Source organism: Bombus vancouverensis, chromosome 11 (assembly GCF_051014615.1).
Source record: "Bombus vancouverensis nearcticus chromosome 11, iyBomVanc1_principal, whole genome shotgun sequence".
Classification (NCBI taxonomy): Eukaryota; Metazoa; Arthropoda; class Insecta; order Hymenoptera; family Apidae; genus Bombus; species Bombus vancouverensis.
In genome coordinates this window covers 8,699,420-8,722,553 of record NC_134921.1, presented here as the reverse complement: position 1 = coordinate 8,722,553, position 23,134 = coordinate 8,699,420, and the positions used below count along the sequence as shown (strand labels likewise).

General features: G+C 37.3%; 1 protein-coding gene across 8 annotated transcripts in view; it reads left to right on the top strand.

Moving 5' to 3' along the window:
• The window catches only part of 5-HT1 (serotonin receptor), a 158,151-nt gene extending 135,695 nt beyond the window's left edge, over positions 1 to 22,456 (top strand). For all 8 annotated transcript variants that reach the window (XM_076622687.1, XM_076622683.1, XM_076622685.1 and 5 more), the window contains 4 exons: positions 15,585 to 15,728; positions 16,862 to 17,017; positions 17,812 to 17,972; positions 19,069 to 22,456. In XM_076622687.1, the coding sequence (XP_076478802.1) occupies positions 15,585 to 15,728; positions 16,862 to 17,017; positions 17,812 to 17,972; positions 19,069 to 19,555 (948 nt within the window). In that variant the 3' untranslated portion in view covers positions 19,556 to 22,456. The remainder of the gene's footprint in view (positions 1 to 15,584; positions 15,729 to 16,861; positions 17,018 to 17,811; positions 17,973 to 19,068) is intronic.
• Positions 22,457 to 23,134: the final 678 nt, after the last annotated feature.

Sequence of the window (23,134 nt, the reverse complement as noted above, 5' to 3'; positions counted from 1 at the left end):
TAATAAACGCTCGTGCGAGTAGTTACCATTGAAATATTTACGAGGCAACCATATTTTCGCGGTGAAACATGATTCGTTGGATTCTACTTTACTCGAACGATCTGTAGGAAAGTTGTTTTTTCCTAATACGATATTTAAAAATATTGCTAAGAATTATTCTTTAGAATTTTAGAATTACTCCTCCTTGGTTTATAATTGCGTGCAAAGTTATAAAAAATTGTAAAAAAATTAAGTAGATGACCTACAAAAATAATAGAAGAATAATACTTACCTTTGAGACAAGGAAGAAGGCGCGCCCGTGAAGTCGGCAATAAAATCAAGACGGACACGTTTTGGATTATCGTCGTGTTTACGAGGATTTTAAAACGAGGCTGCCTAATAGGTTTACCCTGACGAGGTCGCCGTAAAGCTTCGTAAAACACGGTTAAACCCGCGGGATCCTTTCAACGCGAAATCGTCATAAGGACTCTTTACGTTAGCCATCACGAGAAAGCTCCGGCTAGTACGAAAATATTATCCAGCCTTCTTGTCACATAAACGACCGAGACATAATCTCAAAGAAGAGAAGCATATCGATCCAACAGTGCATCTGCTTCATAGAATTTTCAAACTCTTTGCCGTAATTGAAGTATTAAAATCCAACGGGACGTTCGACGCTTGGAATCGAATTCCAAATTTTCCGTGAATTTGAAAAGTTCGCTACGAAGATCTTGCAATAAAAAGCAGAGAAGTTTCCGAGTAAAACAGTGTACACACGTTGAAGTAGAATATCAAAGAAGCGGTTTAACGGACGTTGTCAGAGGAGCTAGAATTTATCTAAACGATGATAAAACGTGGAAGCTGACTGTTAGCGCTGTGAAAGGAACAGAACTTGCAATCGTTAGAATCTTCTGTATCGTAAAAATCCAACGAAGATATCGTCAACTGTAAATGCTCTTGGATCCTCTTGAATGTGGACACGTCGAACTACGGAGTATTTGTCGAGAGCTCCCAAAGAATGAGAAACTTATCCTAAGGGAACGACGCGACAGGTCGCGTTCGAAATTCACGGCTGAAGTTGAAAGTTCGAAGTCTCGAGGTGGTGAAAATTTCGCCAACGTGTTACTCGAATACGCTATGAGAGCTCTCTATCAGTGATAGCAACATCTTTGTCGTGTTAGAGCACATGTAGATGATGTAGGTGAATTTGCAGGTTGTGGAGATTACGACTACTCGTTGATCGTGGGTTTACGAGTCATTCGTTTGTAAGTTTTATTCTCTATGGGACGATACAGAACGTGTGCAAGTGATCTATCGATTTTCATAGCGAGGAATATTAGCGTTTAATTCGGATAAAAGTAGTATTTTCTTGGAATATTCTTCTTACAATTTTTAGTATTCATCTTCTCATCTAACTTCAATCTGAAATTTTGGATAAAAGAAGATTCGCTTTATCATTTGTATAATCGTAACTATCGTTCGTTGATGAATTTCATTCCTTGTACAATAAAATTGTACGAAACGACATGCATGGAAATGATCTTGATTCTAATGCATTGATTTTAATAATAAGGATAATTTTAATAATATGATTATAATATTTATATTATTTATATTTATATTTGATTTAATAATATGAATAATATGATTTTAATAATAAAATTCGCGCTTCAAACACTGAAGGTGCCATTTTCTTCAAGTGTGTTCTTCTTTTAAAAGCCGTTTTTCTTTACAAGCTACGCATTCTTCTCAACTTGTAGCATTTATCACCGTCACCGAGATTTTTAGATATTAAAGTGAAAGAGTATTTTCTGTCATTCGTAAACGTGCGAACGAGGATGCAATATCGTCGACTTTTTCTGGTCGGATAGCAACGCGATCAATGAGAAATCACGCGCGCAGCGTCAAGGGAAACCGTAACGAATTGAGAGAAAATAAAATCGGGACAACTGGTTCGACGGGAGAAAGGTTTATGTACACATGGAAAGAGAATGGCCGACTTGGAGCAAGAAAAGCAAGCGAACGTTCCACGTGTGCGAAAAGCTTTCAAAGGATCCGACGCTTATCCGTGAATCCAGCTGGAAGCCATAGAAGGATGCAATTGAAATTGAAGGTCCTATGCAGTCTTCGAAGGTTTCGATACAGACGCACGTAAAACTTTTACATTCGAATCAAGGACGCTCTGACTAAGGGAATGCGGATCATATGGGCTGGCAGCTAAGGAAATGCGGATTTTGTCGATACCGACTAATCCGCATTCCTTAGTTGCGAAACCATTCAAATGTACATAAAATACATAAAGACGTACGAAGGTACGTAAAGATTCGTAATACGTCGAGTATACTCGTCGAGCATTTGCTAGCATTTCATCCCCCGCATTCTACCCGAAATTTCTTCTTTTGTCTTGTGTCACATATTACTCTCGATATAATCGGCTGACGAATTCTTCGAAGAAAAGATCGCAAACGATCCGACTCTGAGTTGAATGAAACACTGTAGCGTAAAGAACAGCGAAAAATAGTAGATTGTAGATAATATTTAATATAAATGTCATGAAAGCTGTCTTGAACAAATAATAACAAGTGTTAAAAATGATAGATAATAATAGATCATAATGGGATATAATGAATAAATGGCTGCTGGAATATCTTTTTCATCAAGTGTTTTGCAGTTTCAATGTACATCTTCGTTTCGTATTTTATAATTATATTCATGACAGTCGTGTCTCATTATAACGCTAATAAAATTTCAGTACATTTCTCATAACTAAATGGCAAACTTTTATGGGAAATTCAAAGCTAGAAAAATGCACAGAATGCAAATAATATGGAAAAATCTATAAAATATGGAAAACGTAGCTGCCGTTCATAATATTTCACTGATTTTTGATTCTTTCATGAAATTTTGCATAAATATCTGTCTACTTATAACGCATGATATATTGACAACAGATTTTTATAAATAGCCAAATATTGCCAAGCATCGTACTTTCGAACTATTACCACGCTATCGTTTTATTATTAATGCTGACGCATATTTTCGAAAATCGAACGATGCCAGTAAAAAAAGTAGACACGCGTGACTTATCGTTCCTCCTTTTCGTTCTGCCCGATTTCCTTTTTACGCGGAGTAAGCAAGCGAGAGGTGAATGCGCGAATTCTTATAAATAGTCGTGGAAACCCGATTTATTTTTCTCCTCCGAACACGACAAAGCACCGTGGCCTCTCCTTACTTATTTTTCAACCAAGCCACCCTTTATCTACCCGTCTTGACGTTTCTATTCTCGATGCATCCTTCGTCCCATCCCGGAACGTCTGCTTATTGAAAGGTTCTCGTACCGATTGCATGACATCCTTCCGCTTCGTCGCGTGTCATATTTCTTTCCTGCATGCAACTGGAAGACACGCTTGACCGTTCGCCGCTTCTCCTGGAAAATTGCTCGTTTCTATAAAATCGTTTGTCTGGATGCAACGAACCGAGCTTCGATAGGCGGGCCATGGCTGGAACGTGACTGAAATTTTTGTAAAAGTTTCTTCGAGAAGATTGACCTCTTTTTCTGCCCTGAAATTGATCTTCAAATTGAATGGAAGATGAAGCTGAGGTGGTGTCTGCATCAAAATTGACATCGAGAAAGATCTGCCAGAATTTCAAAAAGTTATTTCGTTAATTTGGAAACCTGCAATCGACATTTCAATCTTTTTCATTACGTTTTCTTGGAATTATGGGAATTTCAAGATACCGGTCGGTGTATACGTATGTCGAAGTTGTACGTGAAACGTTAAATACATTTTCGTCGGTACCATATTCTGCGGATTGATTGCTGATTTCCTAATAATTGCAACAATGAAACACGAAACGTTTTAAATATTATCTCGAGTAAAGATTACACTGTGTTTTCCTGATATATAACTAAACACACGTGGCAAGTTTTCAGCCCCTTACGCTATAATAATCCAATAATTTTTCCTCCTAAGGACGACACCTGTAAATAGAACTACCCTTGGAAGAATTTCAAGAAGGTTTCGAAAATCCAAGATCGTCTTTCACCCAATTTAATATCGCTCAGAATCGTGTCAGTTGTTACGTGCGTTTAAAGAACTTCTTCGTCGGAAAAATTCGATTCGAACGTTTCTCGAATTTCGCGAAGCGTAGTTGATACCCGTGTCCTCTTGGTAAAATTGTTAGGAAAGCTTAATCGTCGAATTGAATCGTTCTTCGGAACTTTATTTCGACCAAAAACTGACTTTCTGAGCCGTCGATTCCATCCGGATGGATTGATCCAATTTTTAAGTTATCTCGCGATTGCGTGCGATAGACGAGGAACTTTCATTGGCAGTCAGCCTCGGGGCGGAAGTAGAAGATTATTGATCGAAGTTGAACGAAGAAATGTGCTCCAGAGGGGCTGGTTCATCGGCTGATTGCACGCATGTACAAAGTATTGCGGGGAGGAAAGGGGCAAAAGGGCGAAAGAAGCTCGCGATAAAATAAAGCTTAAGTAGTATTTAGCGCGACATCCTGCGTTTATTCAATAATTGCCGGTCTCTTTATACTTAGTACTTAAAACAATTACGGGAGGAGCGACACCCTAAAGCTTTACTGAGTCTGAGAAAATTATTTACTCGTTGATAATTTAATCGTATTCTAAATTGAGCGCATTGTAAACAAGCTGTAAGAGCGATAAAGGGGTGCGAAAGGGCAAGTCAGGGGTTGAATCAGACGCTTTAATCTCTCTTGCATGTCATTTTGACGAACGATAAAAAAAGCACTACGTGTATATTTGAAATTATTATTTTATCGTCCTTTGCTTCGCTCGAAAGTGAGGAAAATTAAGAACTTGGACTTCCACGATAGAATTATCAGCGGAGTCTATGGATGTTGGATTTTTCAGGAGAAGAAAAATAATCATTTTATTTATCTCTGTGGGGCGTGAAAGAATTTCGCCGTTTCAAAGGTTGCGTTCAACGGTTTTGTTAAACGTGTCCTAAATGCGACTGCATTCTGCTACTTCCGGTTTTCTTCACTCGAAAGAATCGCCCGATGCGCATGGTAAAAAGGACGCAGTTTCTTTCTATAGCGTCCTCCGTATCTCGGGATGCCTGTGTACCGTTCGTTATTGTTCAGCCGTTCCATTTCTGCTGATCTCGGCCCCGAATATATATGTATATACACCCTTATTCCGTCTCTCTCCACTGCATCGCATTTTTCTCAATTATTTTCTTCTCGTTTTCAAAACGTTTTGCGACCGTTCGAGAACGTATTGTAAAACAAACGTCGTTGAATTTTTTCGCCCAGGAATTAACATTTTTATTTGATAAAAATAAAATGATCAATTACTCTTTTTTTCTGGGACTGATATAGCGATTTACAAAGATATTTCGACAATTATTATAGAAAACTTTTATCAATATATTGTACATGTTGTATAAAGAATTTTGAAATTTTATCAGCACCGCATCGAAACACGGCCGTTCCAACTACTAGGTTGTCCGAAAAGTTTCTTTCGTTCTATGAGGAAATAATAGACGCACAACGTTTTTTATTTTATATTATTTTGTGACATTTCACAGACTTGGTTTCACGTTTGTATGAAGGTGCACTGTTGTAAAAAACACAAATTTGAAAGTAATCTGATTATGCGTACAGAAGTTACGAAATTTTTACTGTAATCCTGTATTTGAAAAAAGATTGATATACGCCACCAATAGTTCAATTAAATAAATAGAAAGTCGCACTAATTATTTCGATTCGTTAACCTAATGGATAATTGATTGTTTAAATATTTTTGTGATCTCTGGAAAATGTATGTTTGCACTAAATATCTCGTGGTTTCGAAATTTTTAAATTATTCTATAACACGCATAACAATATATATCTATAATAGGTTTCTACAAATGTTCGAGTATATTCGTGAGCATTTGTAGATTCTCCAGAAGCGTCGATAGATTTTCTAGAACAAATTGTTCAGCAGAAGAGGAAGAGAAAAATGTGGAAAGGCGAAGCGCGATAGGAGTCACTGGCAAAGACAAAAGTCGATTGGCTTTCGGAGCTAGATTCCAATACCATGAATGGACTTTTAAGCAGGCGTGCGTCACTCTTTCCTATATATCTTCTCCTCTCTTATCAGTCGAGCTCTTCCTTCCTTCCAATCTTTTGCCCCTTGTCTTGGGGATTCTTTGAACCGACCTCGCTCTGATTTCACGCGAAATTCGCCAGAATAACAGAAAAAACGCTAATTACTGCAAGGAAGCCTTTCGTTCGAAGTTTGATTGTTAAGGCTTCCTGAAAATTTGTAGTGCGGGGTATTTTAGCAATAAGCAAAACTTATTTGTTAACGTCAAATGTGTTTTTTCAAACGTTCATAAAAATTCGTAAAACTTCATCAATTCATTAACTTTCTAAAAGATTTGTATCCTCGCGTCTAATAAATTATCTTTATTCTCAATTATGTCGTATTAAAGTTCTTCCATTTAATCATGGACTGACACAAAAGTCAGAAAATCGAGAAAAATATATTATCAAGTTTCTCTCCCGATCTTCATATTAAAAATCCAACAATTGAAAGTACAAAGTTTAAGAGTTGCTCAAAGTAGAAAGATCCAGGAAGTCTAAATAGTTGAAAATGCCCGCGTAATTGTCAACATCAGCTAAATATTCGGCAGTTTCCTTGACTATGAAATGCATGCGTCCAAACCAAATAAATATTCAACTCTTAAAACCAGTTCAGAAGACTAAAATACTCTCGTGCGTATCATAAACTTTAAAATGTTTTATTCCAAAGATTCCACCTTTCAAAACAATTTTCTAAATAATACTCGTATTTTTTGGAAATTTAATGACTCTCTGTCAGACAGTCTGTAACAACGTCTTTACGGCCGACAGCTAGGGAAAGGGGATGCTGGTTAGTAAAAATAGAAAGTGAAGACTCTCGACAAAGGATGGAGGTTTTTTGCAAGGTGTGTAGCTGAATTTTTCAAGGAGCGAAGCAAAGGACGATATTCCGTCGAGTGGTTCTTCGGGGACGTGGAAAAATGTTCTCACATGAATTGTATCCTTTGTGAAGTGTCATTAATTTCCCACCCTGGTCATCTCCCTTGGTAACTTTCAGTTCTATACCCTGCCTCATTTAACCGGCAGTTCTCGATTCAACGAGCCTGGCCTGATTTCGTTTATCCGAGATAACCGAGGTCCCCGAATGTAAGTGGAAATTGAGTTCGCCTGAGTCATTTCACGTAATACTTAAGGCCTTATTTCGATGTCGTTTTCCTCGTCTACATTTAGGTTCCGTCCCTTCAGGGTTCCATATTAATTATTCGGCTGAGCTTGTTTAGGGGCCGTACAAAGGGCCGTAGAGACGAATTTAATACAGGTTTTGTGATTTATTGTTCTCGTAATTGATTAGGGTTCAGGATATACGGTTTCCTTTACAACATACTCTTGGGTTTCATGGACAGTGATGAACATTACAAAGGAGTTGAAAGTCTTTAGCTTGTTAATCGAGGATGAGAAGTTGCCAATCTCCTGGATGTAATAGTTCCTTTATTGAGAAACATTACAAGCGAACTGGAAGTCTTTAACTTGTTAATTGAGAAAGAGAAATTGACAGTCTCTTGGGCGTAATAATTTCTTTAATTGAGAATTATCTATAGTTTTTATCCTTATTAAAAGTAGATTAAACCAACTACAAATGTATTTCGCAAGAACTAAAATCGACATAAATAAAACTCGTTGCTCTCTATTGAATTTCAATTTCGTGGTCGTAGAAACCTTTGCCTAAGTTATAACTCGATTGTCAGGTGCAATATATTTAGGAATAGTAATCGATTTAATACATTGAAACATAGATAAAAAAAAATGACGACTACGAACGTGACTTTTTAAAATTTATCTGAAGGATTATGCGTGAAAATATGTGAGTCATCTATTCTTTGAAATATTCAATAGGTACATATACTATGCAAATATCTGTATAATGAAGTTGGAAAATTTATAAACAAGCGACGTCGATGAATACTGAGTCGCACTCGTTCGACTCCGTTTATCTATTAACGATAAGCATTCGACTGACAATCGTTTCACTGTAAGACAATATTCCTCGAATTGGTTCGACTAACAATAGGAAGTTTTCCAAGTGATATATACTAGTGAGTTTACCAGGTGATATATAATATAAGGATTGACGTCAAGGAAGTTTGACACTTCGCTCATTAAATGTTCCATCTGCAACTCGTATTTTGAGCACTGCATTTCGAACCAGGCGTTATGACAGTTTTGGCACTTGTTGCTCGGAATTGGGGGCATTAATTTCGCTGGATCTCGATTGGAATCGATTTGTCTTCGAGTTACTGCGGCGTCGACCGATTTAGAAAGATCGAACAAATACCTGCCAACGCTGCTTTCAATCAAATTCGGTCTGATCTCGTGTAATTTATTGAGAATTCAGTTACATCTTGCGCAAATTTAATAATCAAAATATTTCATTCACAAACTACTAAGCCGATTATTTCCAACTTTTTTATTTCATTATGTATTTTGTTGTTATATTTTCTCAGACTACTAGCTTTCTACAAATTTGTGCGCCTCTAAGCTTCACGTAGACGCATAGATAAGACATACAGAATACATAATGTAAAGATACATAGAACATACAGGAAAATATGTATAAATATATATAGAATATAAATGTGTAAGTAGAGAGAAATGCCTACAGAGCACAGTACTATTTTATTGTAACTTATACATTAATAAAATTCTTCCAGCCAAAATATTCTCAAAATTCCTAAAAGTAATAGTTGCGCCACAGATGTTTACCTTCAGAAATTTTTTATCTCAACGACGTAATAAAATTCCACTTTCAGCAAAAAGTTTCTAACCGCCACTGCACTTAGTTAACCTTTTAACAGTACAATAATATATCAAGAAATTTAGAACGAACAATTAAAAAAATAATTATATACAAAGCTTCTTATCCTCAAAATTCCTTGTATTTCTAGTATCGAACATAAGAAATAAATCCCTTCAACTTTTTATAGTAAAAAATTATCAATAATTATCTTACATATAATAACATTTAAGATATCAAATTTATAATACTCTATTTGACGATTTGCGCGAGTCTCTTTCGTGCCACACACTCAGAGAGTCAAAGTACTCCATATTTAATGCGATTATAATATATAAACGATAACTTCTCGTAATATAATTTGTAATCGTTATAATTATCCACAAAGGTAAAAATTTATTACGGTGAATTATTAATACTACCAGAAATTTAATCACACGACGCATTAATCTTCATTTGGAATGTCTGAAAAGTTGCACCAAAACTGGTTAATTATTAAAAAGCAATCAGAGTAAGCCAAAAATCAATATCGTATTCATACCCACTGACCAAACCGTTTCTGCTTTAGAATTTACAGCATCATACAGTATATCGTGTAACACATTCAGGCATCGACCTATGGCAAATATCGAGAGACCCCGAAATCCACGTGACAGTTGATAATTAGAGAAACGTACATAGTCACGATCTCTCGAAGCAGAAAAAATTTCGAAAATATCAGAGGCATGGGCGGTCTGCTGGAATACTGATACCGATGTATCGATCCTAATCTCCTTACGAATATGTTGCGCACTGACACGAGCAGATGATTTACGAGACCGGTGCGTTGTGGCAGCCGAGCCAGAGTTTCTATTGTATGCGAACAAACGCTTTCCAACCCATCTACCGATGCCCAGTCTCGTGATATTCAGATAGTTGTTGTTCAACACATCGGCGAACAACGTTGCGATTACGTTCACGGGTGCGCCGATCGTCTTGCTTCTCCGTGTAATGGATCACGGACGAGAAGAAAAAAAAAAGAAGAAAGAAAGAAAACATGCACATCCTGAAAATTAAATTCTGTTTTCAGAGAAAATATCTTCCATCGATGCGGTACGATACGACTCCTCCAGACTTTTTCCTTTCCACATACTTGACAAATTTTACTTGTCGACGATTGAATTCGTCGCCTTTCCGCGTTCTTTTTCAATATACATATACGGTACATATACGGTAAGGCAAGGTTGTTTCAACTATCTAAACTTTGATGTGTCAAAATCACAAAAACAACTTCGTGTAGATTAACTTCGTGTTGTTGTGTATTATAAGACGCTGTTAGTTTTTAATACACTAACGAAAGAGTAAGAAAACATCGTGTACTTTAGATATAGCAAGAGAAAATATCGGAAACGAGGAAATGATTTGAATATCGCAGAGAACAACGATCGTCGATGATTGTCGATATAAGTAGATGATATATTTCACTCTATGTATCGCGTTATCGATATCGAGTTTAAACATAGATCGCATGAAAATTGTTGGTAACCAAATTTGACAGATAACAAAGCACATTACTTATCTGGCCTCGAGTATCCTTCTCGATAAAACAGCCATGTCTCACTGCAATTTATTTTTAAGTTTATTCGGTTAATCACACAAGACCAAATAGTTAAGAGGCTTTTATCGATCGATAAGCAGGTTGCGTAATCGAACAACAATTGTAAACGTGTTCCGCGGCGGTTTAAGGCGGAAACAAATTGAATGGAAATTAGAGAGCGGTGGCCTCGTTTCGTTACGTAAATGCTCGAATAGAGGAACAAAGGAGGATGAAAAAAATTTCGACTTTATCAAACCAAGGAAGCTGTCTTCTGCAACTTTGACAGAAGCGGAAGAAGCTTTATTTAGAAACACGCTCGGTAAGCGACACCGAACGCTCTTCAGGGATTCGAAAAATGGGACAACGTATTAAATCAATCGTCGCTCCTATTTTACCACTCGCATCAGCTTTGTTTTTCTTTCCACCTTCTCGTGATTTAGGATTTCTGTGCACGAACGCCTTTGAATAGAAGACTCGCACTCCGGTTTGCTTTCATATCGGACACAATCGCCATTTTTATTACTTTAGAAAATTATTAATAAATAGTGATAAATTATTAATAGTTTATTAAACATCATAATAATGAACGACGCTGAATATAAAGACCATGGACGAGGGTCATCCGATATTTGTAATTAACGAGCCACGCATATTTATCGAATCAATTTTCGATACATTCGCGCTCGAAGAACAACAAAACTACATCGATACGAGAGAATTTTGATCGACATGGAGTACGATAGTTTCGTTCAATTAACTTTCTACGCGTAGGTTTTGATATGTACATTTCCTGCTAGGAGAAGATTAGAAAAATTGTTTCAAAAATATAGCACGAAAAAATGTACTCCTTTCTTCTTCCTATTAAGATAAGCTTCCTCCTACGTACGAGTTAACGCGCGTACTTTCATTAACATTTAATTAACTGCGTGATTCTTTTAATATGGAAAGTTTCACGAGGGGAAAAAGCTAGAATGGAGGAAGGTTGAGACGACAAATTTTTATTCGTTCTCGTTTATGCGAGGTATAAGAGAGATACACAAGGGAAGGCAAAGAAAGGATCCTCGCTCTTTTCTAACGCAAAGGGTCCTTCATAAAGTACGCTGCTTTTCCTTTTATTTACCTCCTATTCTTTGTTCTCTGCGTCGGCAAAACTCATAACTTCGAGAACTATACATTCAAGCATACGTGTCTTCTAGTAGGAAGAAGCAATTCCCCGAGCACATGTTACGAGCTTACACGAAACATCAGAGAAATGAGCGATCGCTACTAACAACAGCAACATTATGAGTAAATTTTTGCAACTCGCCAGACTTTCAGTACACGTACAGAGTTACTGTCGTCTCATTCCTGAATCAACAAGTAAATATAACTCATAAAACTGCTACATCAATCAACGTGAATAAACAATAAACAAAATTAATCAACTCACTTTATGCAGAGTACATGTAGTAAATTCCAAACCAATTTAGAATCTTCGTTCCACTGCTAACAAACTTGTCGTAAGCAAACTTTCCACAGAAATTAACATATTTATCATAAAATTCATGCAGAAAGTCGATTGAGCCGAATTGAAATTAGCAAAACTTTGAACCGCTGTAACTTTGAAGATAGTAACTTCTGATCAATGAGTGAACGATTAGCGGAAGCGTGGAAGCTTCACCTTTAAAATACTTTCTCATTTATCACGATACAACTTCCGGTTCCGGAGATATCACCGTGTAAAGACGATGGTAATTTTCAGCCGTTTATTGTCTCTGTCCTTGTCGCCTGCTCGCGCTTTTCTCTCGCGACTCGTCACTGTCTTATCATAAGCTCGCGTCAAACGCGCTGGTCAGCGATAGAAGCTAACTGGACGGTTTCTTCTACTGTTCCTGGGAACGATAGGGCGATAGCAAGGTCGTCCGACGTCCTTGCATTATCTTAAGGGACATAAGGACACTATGAACGCTTATATCTCGAAAACTGTTTGAGATATCAGGATGAAACAAAAACGGGATTAAAAGGCATGCGTTTCTCCATCTACTCAGTAGATTTTAGTAACAAAATGTTGACTTTCTGTGGACAATTTTTATGGTCAAAGTTGAAGTCTTTCCGTGACTATGAGGATTTGTATCAATTTACTGTGATCATTTGATCTGTGCGTGGATAATCAAAGTGGTTCTAGTTGTTCGGCAAGCGTATAAATGAGTTGGAGTACTAATATTTAGAAGTTTTGCATGAATTTGGAGTATCAGTAAAAATATCCGAAGAATGGGGATCAGGAAAGGTATAGTAAGTAAACAAATTTTTGAATAGAAATGTAGGAATAGGAAATATGAAATAGGATAGAAATGTGCAAGTGTAGAAATATACAGGGTGGTTGGTAACTGGTGGTACAAGCGGAAAGGGCGTGATTTACGTGAAAAAAGAAGTCGAAAATATAGAACAAAAAAATTTTTTTTTAATTCTTTTTTAATTTTTTTTTTTTTTTAATTTTTCCATCGAGACAACGATCTACAGAGAGATCTGTTATAACGTACCGCACGCGTACCGAGCGAAAATTCAAAGTCGATTTTCTCAAAAACAAAGCCTCGAACGAAAAATTTTTATTCTATATTTTCGACTTCTTTTTTCGCATAGAATCTCCCCCTTTCCGCTTGTACCGCCAGTTACCGACCACCCTCTAGAACTAATGTAAAGAATCTGAAGAATGTAAATCGTTTCCGGTTACCAGGTTGCTCGCACTAGATTTATCAAACCGCACGATAACTGAAATGCATTTAATCTCATTGTTTCACATTTACGGTATCAGCAACAATAAACGCATGAATCGCGTGGGCCGTTTTTATCGAAAGCGCCGTGACTACACCACTGTAGGTCGTATTTTATGTCGGCCTCTCTGTTGGTTATGTGTTAATGATTGCTTTTAAACATTCAAGATAAACACGTTGCGCCAATCTCGCGAATATACACATATAACTGTCTGAATGTTTTATTTAGCGTATTCGGTTAGAAACCACGTTCATGGAACGTACATGTACCATTAAAGCTGGTATTTTCGCAATGGTGCTCTTCCCCGTATTTTTTCCCCCCGCTGTTCTTTATTTTCTTTTTCTCGCCGAATGGGATACGAAGAAAAACGGACACGCGTGCAATTTTTTGCACTTTTATACAACGCGGAAGGCGAATAGCGGGTATAACGAAATTGAGGGAAAGTTTTCAAGTTTGTAACGAGACGCGTGTTATTTAGTATCGACAGTTTCAGTGTTTGCGCGTGTGGCAAATTGGAAATGAGCGTTCAACGTAGTTCGCGCTTGTCACCGATAAAAGCGGCAGAATTTTCATGTCTATGAAGTACCATTGAAGACTACGATAGCTGCTTCTACGCGGAGTTTTCCCGGTAGTTGCTGAGAATTTCTGCAGCCGAGGGTCCACCACTGCAGTAATTTTCATTATGTCGCCTGTTATTACTGTAGTTTCGCGTCACAGCAAACTGATATTACAATTTCAAGCCGTCGAGATCCTTCTCTGTTTTTGTTAGACATATTTTCTCCTATAAGAGACGTTGTAATTAGACTCCTCCATCAAATGCAACGAAATGATGCTCCGGCAAAACTGGAATGACATTCCGTTAATGACTTTACGTTCGTTTTGAATATTATTCGAGAAACAGGCTAATGCACACGGAGGCAGCTAGCAGATGATTAGCTAGGTGGGACGTAGCGAAAGAGAAGAGATTCCGTCTCGGTAATAAAAGCGAAAAATCAATTCCTCGCGCATCTACCTAGGAAACAAATAGAAATTTTATCTACGGTCGCAGACTTTGAACAACCATATGGAGAATGGTAAAGAATCTACGTTTTAATAATCCTGAAGTGAAGAAGATATACTTGTTAGCATATCCTTTAACTTCCATGTACATTTTTATCGTTTGCCGAATATTAATATTAGAAAATATTTTATGACTGGGACGAGAACGTTACATATCGTTATTGTGCGAGTAATTGAATAAATTGTTTGAAAATTTTCTTCCTTCTGTCATTAAAAAAATGACACTTTAATATAACGGATTTTCATTTCAGTTCCATTTCTTCAGTCGCTCTGATAAATGTACCTATGAATTTGCAATACGCTAACTGTTCTCAGTCTTCCTAACAATTAATTAAAGAACAAAGTGAGTATTTCATGTCGCTAGCACCTTCTCCATTCATAACTTCTACAGCTGCGCTTCTTGAAACTTTTCCATTCGTGACCCCTGTTTCGGCCCTGAAAATTTTACGCAACTCTAATTTATCGGTTATGTACATAAAACCGTACATAAAATAAATACAAATAAAACATTAATGGATAATAAGCGATAGAAGTTGGATTTTAAATAATTCATTGTTACATTTATAATTCGATCACTTATTGCTGCTGATTAGGATAAAATTAAATTTTTATATATTAATATTTAATATTTATTTTTATTTATTTATATTGACGAGACAAATGTGCTTGTTTATTCTTGTATAAAGAATTAAATCCAAACTAAATATTTCAAATGTCACAGCATCTACGATGTTTTTCATAGTTAATCGATATTTCGAGTTTACTGTACGTATTTATACGTACATTTCATTAATTTTTGCCTGTTGGTTTCGAAATAAGATTAATTTATACAAATTTCTCGTTCACACTAATTCAATCTCGATGTGTATAGGCAATAGATGTTTATAAAAAGTTAGAAGCGTGTTTAAGACCATTTTAAAAACTGCTGGGAATTCTGTGCTACTTCTGAATTAAAATCCATATAAACGATTTCTTCAAAAGCTGGTGTTTTATACTTAATGTCGATTAATAACTCGATAAATTTTCCTGAATCCTTTAACGGTAGATAGTCGACATTTTGCATAGCGATTGTAAAAAATTTAAGAAACTCTAATCTAGAGGGTGAGACAAATTGTTATCCATTCGTTTCTTATTATGTATATCGTAAGAACACGAATCTCCATAAACGCGTACAGTCTACATATGATAATGAATCTACTTATCCTTCAAACAACACAGCTTGAATAAGACATAATACGTATGGTACGATATCGATGACACGTGACAATGAACTTGTTCAGGCCGACCCTTAAGATTCTCATTCACGTGGTGATCGATCGAACGACATCACGACGACACATCGACGTATACCCCTTTAACAGATAATTCTGTTTATTGCAGATAAACGCGGGATGGTCGTTGGGACCTGGGCTTTGCGACATGTGGACCAGCAGCGACGTCCTCTGCTGCACTGCCTCGATATTGCATCTGGTGGCTATCGCGGTCGACAGATATTGGGCAGTCACCGATCTCAATTATATACAGGTTAATTAACACTGTCGCGGTCTGCAGGTAGTTCGTGAGACTAGAACGGTAACGAATGACGAACTTACGTCACGATCGCGTGGACCCCGGAGGGATGACAGTATCGAGAAGGAGATTAGGATATGCTGGGACGTGGAAACGCTCGTGTATATTGATCGTAGAATGCGACTCGATAATCGAGCTCGGTGTCCTGCTTCCCTTTGTACGACCAGAGATCATTAAAACGGAGGATGTAATTAGTAGGATTATTGCATGTACGCTCATAGAATGTTTAGTCTGTTTTTACACGAAAACATTGCATTGTTTCATGCGCCGTATCGTGAAATAACTCGTGATTTCTTTTATAGTAAAATTGCCGGACAAATTGGAAATTTGAGTCGCTATACCCGACTAACGTCCAGTTAGATGTGGAACCGCGATTTTCAAACAATTAAGAATTTTTCATATTTGGTCAAAACCAACCAACCAATTTTTCCTTACATTGTCTATTAGATTGAATATATTTTTTGCATTTTTTAACGTGCCGCAGAATCTTTTTTAATTAATCTGTGTATAATTTATCTTAATTTCAATCGTTTTGGTAACGTACAGTTTGAATTTTAATTAGTTTATCCGTGCCATAAGATGATAATCGTCGGTATAGCGCGCGATAAAACAACCTTACGTAGGTTATCCACGCGTTATTATCCGAGGGTTAAATTTCTACATGGAAATTCTGTTTGAGAATCGACGAGTATATCGAAATTTCCTACTCGTATCTAGTAATCAATCCACCGTCCTATCCCTAACAGTCAATAGCTAATCGAATCTGAATCCCACGATATCCCATCGCATGTTGGAGATAGTTGCTGCTATGGAATCCGAGATTTATGATCGCGTGATACTGTTGCAATCGACTAAGCTGATTATCTCGAACCAATGAGGTGAAAACGTTTCAGGCCACTTTGAAAACGGTTTTACTATTTTAATCCTGCAAATATCATCGATATGCAGCCTTCTTTGGCCTCGATCTGAATATTAATTTCGAACGGGTCATTATAAAAATATTTTGAAGAGAAAAGGGAATCCTCGAGTTACGAGGACTCGTCAATTCTCGAGTGTGATAGCCGGTGAAAGAATTTCTTTACTTTCAGGCAAGGAATCCACGACGGATCGGTATGTTGATCGTCGCCGTCTGGTTGGTGTCCTTAGGAATCTCGTTGGCGCCTCAACTTGGCTGGAAGGATCCTGATTATTTGGACCGTATAGCGGATGGGACGTGTCTCGTGTCGCAGGACCCTGCATACCAGGTACCTGCCCCTTGATAAATCAGAATCTTCCTCGAGTTATTTCGAAATTACATCTCTACACCTTTATTAATCCGTTATAAATCGAATCTGGTGACAGCGGTCTACAAATTAATTTTTTTTCGTCGCGTATAAGGTTCAATTGTCTTTGTGCTGAATACAGAAATAAAAATCACACACGAAACATACGACAAGTGTATCTTTGTTGATTTTCTGACGTTTATATCATTTGCTAGGTAAACAGGAGTATAATATGAAATGCTGGAAGAAGGACTATTTGCCAGATAGTCGAAGAATATGATAGATACGATGTTTATTTAGAAAACAAATGAAAAGTTTATTTTGTAGGGAGCGATATATTTTTGAAAATATGTTGGAAATATCGAGCAAGGCGACAGAAACACATATTACATACAAGGATCAAATGAAAAGAAAGTTTCGATATAGAATTGGTTGGCAACATATTGAATTCTAAAATTACTCTTCCATAAATAATAAAAACTCTGCGTGATTGAAAAAAATCTGATCACAGATTGGAATTCAGCGAAAAAAAATACACGAAGACCAATGCAAATATTCACTGTGACAAACACCAGTGTTTGTTAACCGGAGTAATCTTCCTGTGAAATTGAAATTCATTCAATTGAAACTCGTTACGTAACGATATTACTCGCCCGTTATTGCATAACGATATCATTTCTTCTTTTTTTTTTTTTTTAGGAACGTATGACCTTTCCTATATATATAAGAAATACTTACTGTTCGATTGTGTGAAATTTTCTTAAATATATTTGCAGATTTTTGCCACGTGCACCACTTTCTACCTGCCGCTGCTCGTTATTCTATTCCTGTACTGGAGGATATTTCAGGCGGCACGAAAGCGAATCAGAAAGAGACCAGGAACTATCGTGCAACCACCTCGTGAAAGAAGAGGCATCCTTAGACTCGTCACAAGAAGGTTCCGCTTCTCCCCCACGAATCTGAATAGATACACGGTTGCGAGGCTCGTTAGCGGCGTGCCTTAACTATCCTTCCCCATTCGTGATTTTCACGAGGCCGGTTTCTTGCGCGCCACAGACTAATTACGTTGCTGAATCGCTGAGAATACTTATACGTAACAGCTTGTTAACGTTACGTTGCATTACGTGGCATTTCTAGCAGAAATCTTGTTAAACGTACGCTGTTGCTCATAAATGTGTGGACGCTTTGGTCTATTTGCATAAAAAATACTTGAACGTGATAGCAAAACGTATGAATTAATGGAGAACTTAGGATTCCAGGGAAACATTTACTATCTTCTTGGAGAATCGATAAATTCATTGAACTACTAAGATATCAAACTGATAAATTCCATTTTCTGGATATTGTCTAATTTTAGTAATGGAACAAAGTGAATGGGGTGGGATTTTTCAGAAACCAAACGACTAGTCTCGAAATGTGTCCATACATCGCACGAAATACAAATTCATTGAAAGACTTATCGATATTTATATTAAAATTAAATATATAATTTATCGAAGCATCATTGGTTTTTTAAATATTACTGCCAGGATTATAGTCTATCAATTTGAACGAATCTTATGCATTTTATGTAAGTATAGTTTGACAACCAAATGAATCGACAACTCTTTAAAAACAACAAAATTGCTCCATAACGTTTGACACTTGCAAATACCAATCTTTTTATTGCGCGTTAATATTTAGCATCATTATTTAACTATATTTTATACTTTGCGACAGCTCCAATAGAGAATGAAATCCTACCAAATTCAAATAATCCACATGATTTACAAATGTCTATCGCAAATAACCAAATGTCCACATACTTTTAGGCAAACATAGAATATTTCTGTCGAGCCAATACTGCAGAATCGATATTAATTCTCATTCGATTAACACAGGCGTATTGCTAATTTTCTAATGAAATTTACGTTCTATGAAACACAATGAAACATCCCTGTACTTTTGTATGACAGTATAAAATATCTCTGTCCACCTAAGGAGATCAAAAATAATTTTAATCGCAGCTTGATTAAAACTGACGTACATTTCAGACCGAGGGAGGAGTCAACAGCGTTCACCATAACAAGATCCACGCCGGACCATTCGTCGATCTCGCCGGAGAAGTCGTCGTCGTACAACGGCGCGAACGCGACGCAGTCGACCACCGTCACACCGTCAACAGTGTCAACGACAACGACTACCACGACGACTACCGTCACCAATCCTTCTAGCAGCCATTCGACCTCCTCGAGCAAGAAAACACGCGAGACGATCGAGTCGAAACGCGAGAGGAAAGCTGCGAAAACGCTTGCGATAATCACCGGGGCGTTCGTCGCGTGTTGGTTGCCTTTCTTCTTGGTCGCGTTGCTTCGTGCCACGTGCGAGGCCTGCGAGCCACCGGAGCTAATAGCGAGCGTCTTCCTGTGGCTGGGCTACTTCAACAGCACCCTGAACCCTGTGATATACACGGTATTTTCACCAGAGTTCAGGCAAGCCTTCAAGAGGATACTTTGCGGTGGTTCCAGGATAATTCGCTGACAGTGGATTTAAATTCGATGAAAAATGGAACGCGACAAGAGAATGAGCAGTGAGTGAAATTGAACAGATGCATGGATGAATGATGAACGATCATCTTGTACATAAAACAGTTATTATTAATTCCTTCCTCTCCTTTGGAATAGTTCAAATGCTACGTTCAAATGCCGTATCGTACTTAGGCAAACCTTAGAGATACCGTAGAAATTTGTCCCCTGAAAGATTTCGTTCGAACGACGAGTTTATCGGCCATTTGGATGCTGATCGAGGCTAACACTTTCGCTGCTATTGACGTATATTGTGTGCCGATTTAATTATCTAAGGATTAGCGATCCCGTCGACGCACACGGTACGTTGCTCTGATTATTTCACAGTAGGAGGCTCTACTGGCGCAATTGTTGAGCTTTCGCGTGTTATAGAATGACCTAAAAAGACTAGAAGAAAGCGTGGAATAAAGAAATAATTGTTACTCAAGATAAAGACGCTTTCGACGAAGAAAAATTTGCAATTCCAGAAATGGACAAGTAATATTTAAATACATAGCAGCGAATGTGTTCAAAATTTACACGTAGTCGACGTTGCCCGGAAGAGTTTCCCGTGCAACGACGCGATTTTTAGAAATTAAAAGACATTTTGCGTGGCCGATTCGACGGCTGTTTCCATCGAAACGACTGTTTCTAATATAACGCTGCATCTTACGCGAAGAATCCCGTCTTTAAAATAGCTCTGTATTCCTCGGATATGTCTAACAATAAAATAAAGATACTTTATCTACTAACGTTTAATTAACGACTGGAAGGACCGCCAAAATACTTTCGAACAGAATGGGGCGGATCAAAAGCGGAGAAACGAGAGAGCGATTGAAATCTCGGATTGGTGGATTACCAGTGACCCAGTTGACGCCTTTACGATAGTTCCGATCGATTATTTCAAGATTTCAATGAAGGGAACGTCGTCTGAATAGAATTGTCTAGTAACTTATGCTTTACGATTAACGTACGATGAAACAGGAAAATTTCATTCGATTTACTGTAATTCCTAGATCCACAGAAATTGCTGGTGATTTAATTAGACGATACGTCAACGATCTATTATGTGATCGATATATTATGTAAATTAGAACTATCGTATATTTACCGAGGCACGTCGAGAGGAAAGGTAATTAAAATCGATTAATTTCTCCTGATTGCTCGAATCGTTCGAAATATTGGCGTCACGAATAACGTATACGCAACAACTATCGCGTACATATGTATAAACGTTCATTTTTTTCGTTGCTGCTCACAAAATCGTTCTGAGATCGTCTTAAAAAAAAACAAAAAAAAAATAATATCGATTAAAGATAACATAGAGTTAGGCCATCGACGATGAAAATAGATCGTCGATTTCTCTTCATCAAAAAAGAAAAAGAAGTAAAAAAAAAATGATATCGTAGTTTCCACTGATGTTCCATTGAATTCGTGAATCGGAACGACGCGTTAACGTCGTCCTGTTGTAAATACTATGGCGTTTCTATAGCAAATAATCTTCCTTCCCTAAGGTATTTAAATGAATCGGTGATAAAGAAAAAGGCGGCCAGGTCGATCAGCTTGCGCCAGCTAGTTCGCATCGTTGTTCTCGAATAGCAGGTGATCGAAATTTTGCGCTTCCGTGTCGCGTTCGATTGCTCACGATTTCGATTTGGCGCGGGACACGTCGGAAGAGACCGCCTTCCACGCTCTGTTAATGTTCCACGATCGTGCATACACATCTGAATCATGTTTTCTTCGAAGAAGGGAACACTTTTTATAAGCTGGTTGATTTAAAAAAAAATGTTTTATCGAATAATTGGTTCCTTCCTTCTTTCCAATTTCTTTGATATCTCAGTCGTGATTTTTAATAATTCACTGCAGCTTTAGCTTTAATCAAATCTTTTATTAAATGCCTCTTCCTTTCCTTCTGGATATTTTCATTAATATTTCGATCGATCGCGCTCTTTGTGTAATTCTTTGCACCTTTAATTTTATCCTTAATATGTTTAAACGTTTATATGATTTTCCAATGAATAAGTTTCTTTCTGAATATTTGCGTTAATATTAAATTATAACATATATTCGTCTCGTTTCCTCCATATGGTGATATAATAAAAACTAGACGAATCAATGTTTCATTTGATTTTACATTTTTTTTTTTTTGTAATTCCCTGTCCTTTCAGTCTTTTATCGTAATTTTATAGCACAACTATTTACCGAACACTTTTTCCTTTTCCTCTGAATATTAATTATAATATTTCAATCGACTCTGCATCTGTTTATTTTAATTCCATGCACTCTTTGCTTTTCCCTCCCATTTCAACGACGTAATTATTCTACTTATTTTTACATCATTTTTCTTTTATCAAGTTTCCAAAATCTTATATCCAGACACGTAAAGCGACAAGCTACGTGCTCGTAAATCGTCAGAAGATTGTATCAACGATCGTTCAATAACGCCTTACTATGTACGAATGCATACTCTATCTACTAGCGAGTTATCGTCGTTATATCAGCGTTCGGTGGTAGACCCTTCGAACTCTGTAGAGCAATGCGAAGATCGAAATAAAATAAGAAACAGCGAGATGAACGAAGAAAACGTATACTAAGCGACTGTAGTACAGAAATGTGTACTATTTGTCCAGCGATTTAATTAGCTTAAGATTGCGCCCTTTTTCGATGATGCAATATTAAAATAAACGAGGTCGAGGAGAAGTCCCATGGTGTTCGAATGTGGCGTAAAAACGTAGGAAACATAAATACGTTTTAAAAAAGAGAGGCGAGGAAACACGAGACGAGAAACGAAAAAATACCAGAACGTTTACAACGATGCTTCGTATGTATATTATTTCTTTGCAATCACTGATGTAAATAAATGCAACAGTTTGAAAAACCGTTGGCTAAATCGTTCGGCTGACGTCAACTTGATATTCCGTTCTTTGCTTCCTATCAGCTTGTCCGCTTTCTCTCTCTCTCTCTCTCTCTCTCCCTCCCTCTCCCTCTCTCTTTTTTCGTTATTTTCTCAAAAAAGAAAGCTGTTTATCAACCGCGTTGTTGCATCGTGATAAAACGAGAGAAAATTTCCACTCGGGCTTTATCAGAGGTTCTTGCTCGTCGACGTGAGAATTTTTGTTGATTTAACGAATGAATTGTTCGACGGTTACCATGCCATATTTCACCGTCGAACATACTGATGAGCGATAATTATTAGCGGCGACACATCGATCGAATAATATAACGAATGTTCCCTCTCGTAATTGGACAATATGTCTTTATTATTTTCGACGACAGTGGAACATTACCAAAGCAAACAGAGTCTAATGAAACATTACAGTTGCGATATATGCAGAAATGTTCGAGTCACTGGCCAGGAAATACTGATACTATTACTCCTAATCAGCAATTCGCGATATTAACAATCGATGTTTCGTTTAAAAGCTGACAGAGGCGCTAAACGTTTCTGAAATATCTTTTTAGAGGCAACCGATAGATAGAAATGAAATACGTTGTACGATTTGATTTTCTGATAATACAATGAGAAGAAATTATTTTCGAAATTCTGTCTGGCGAG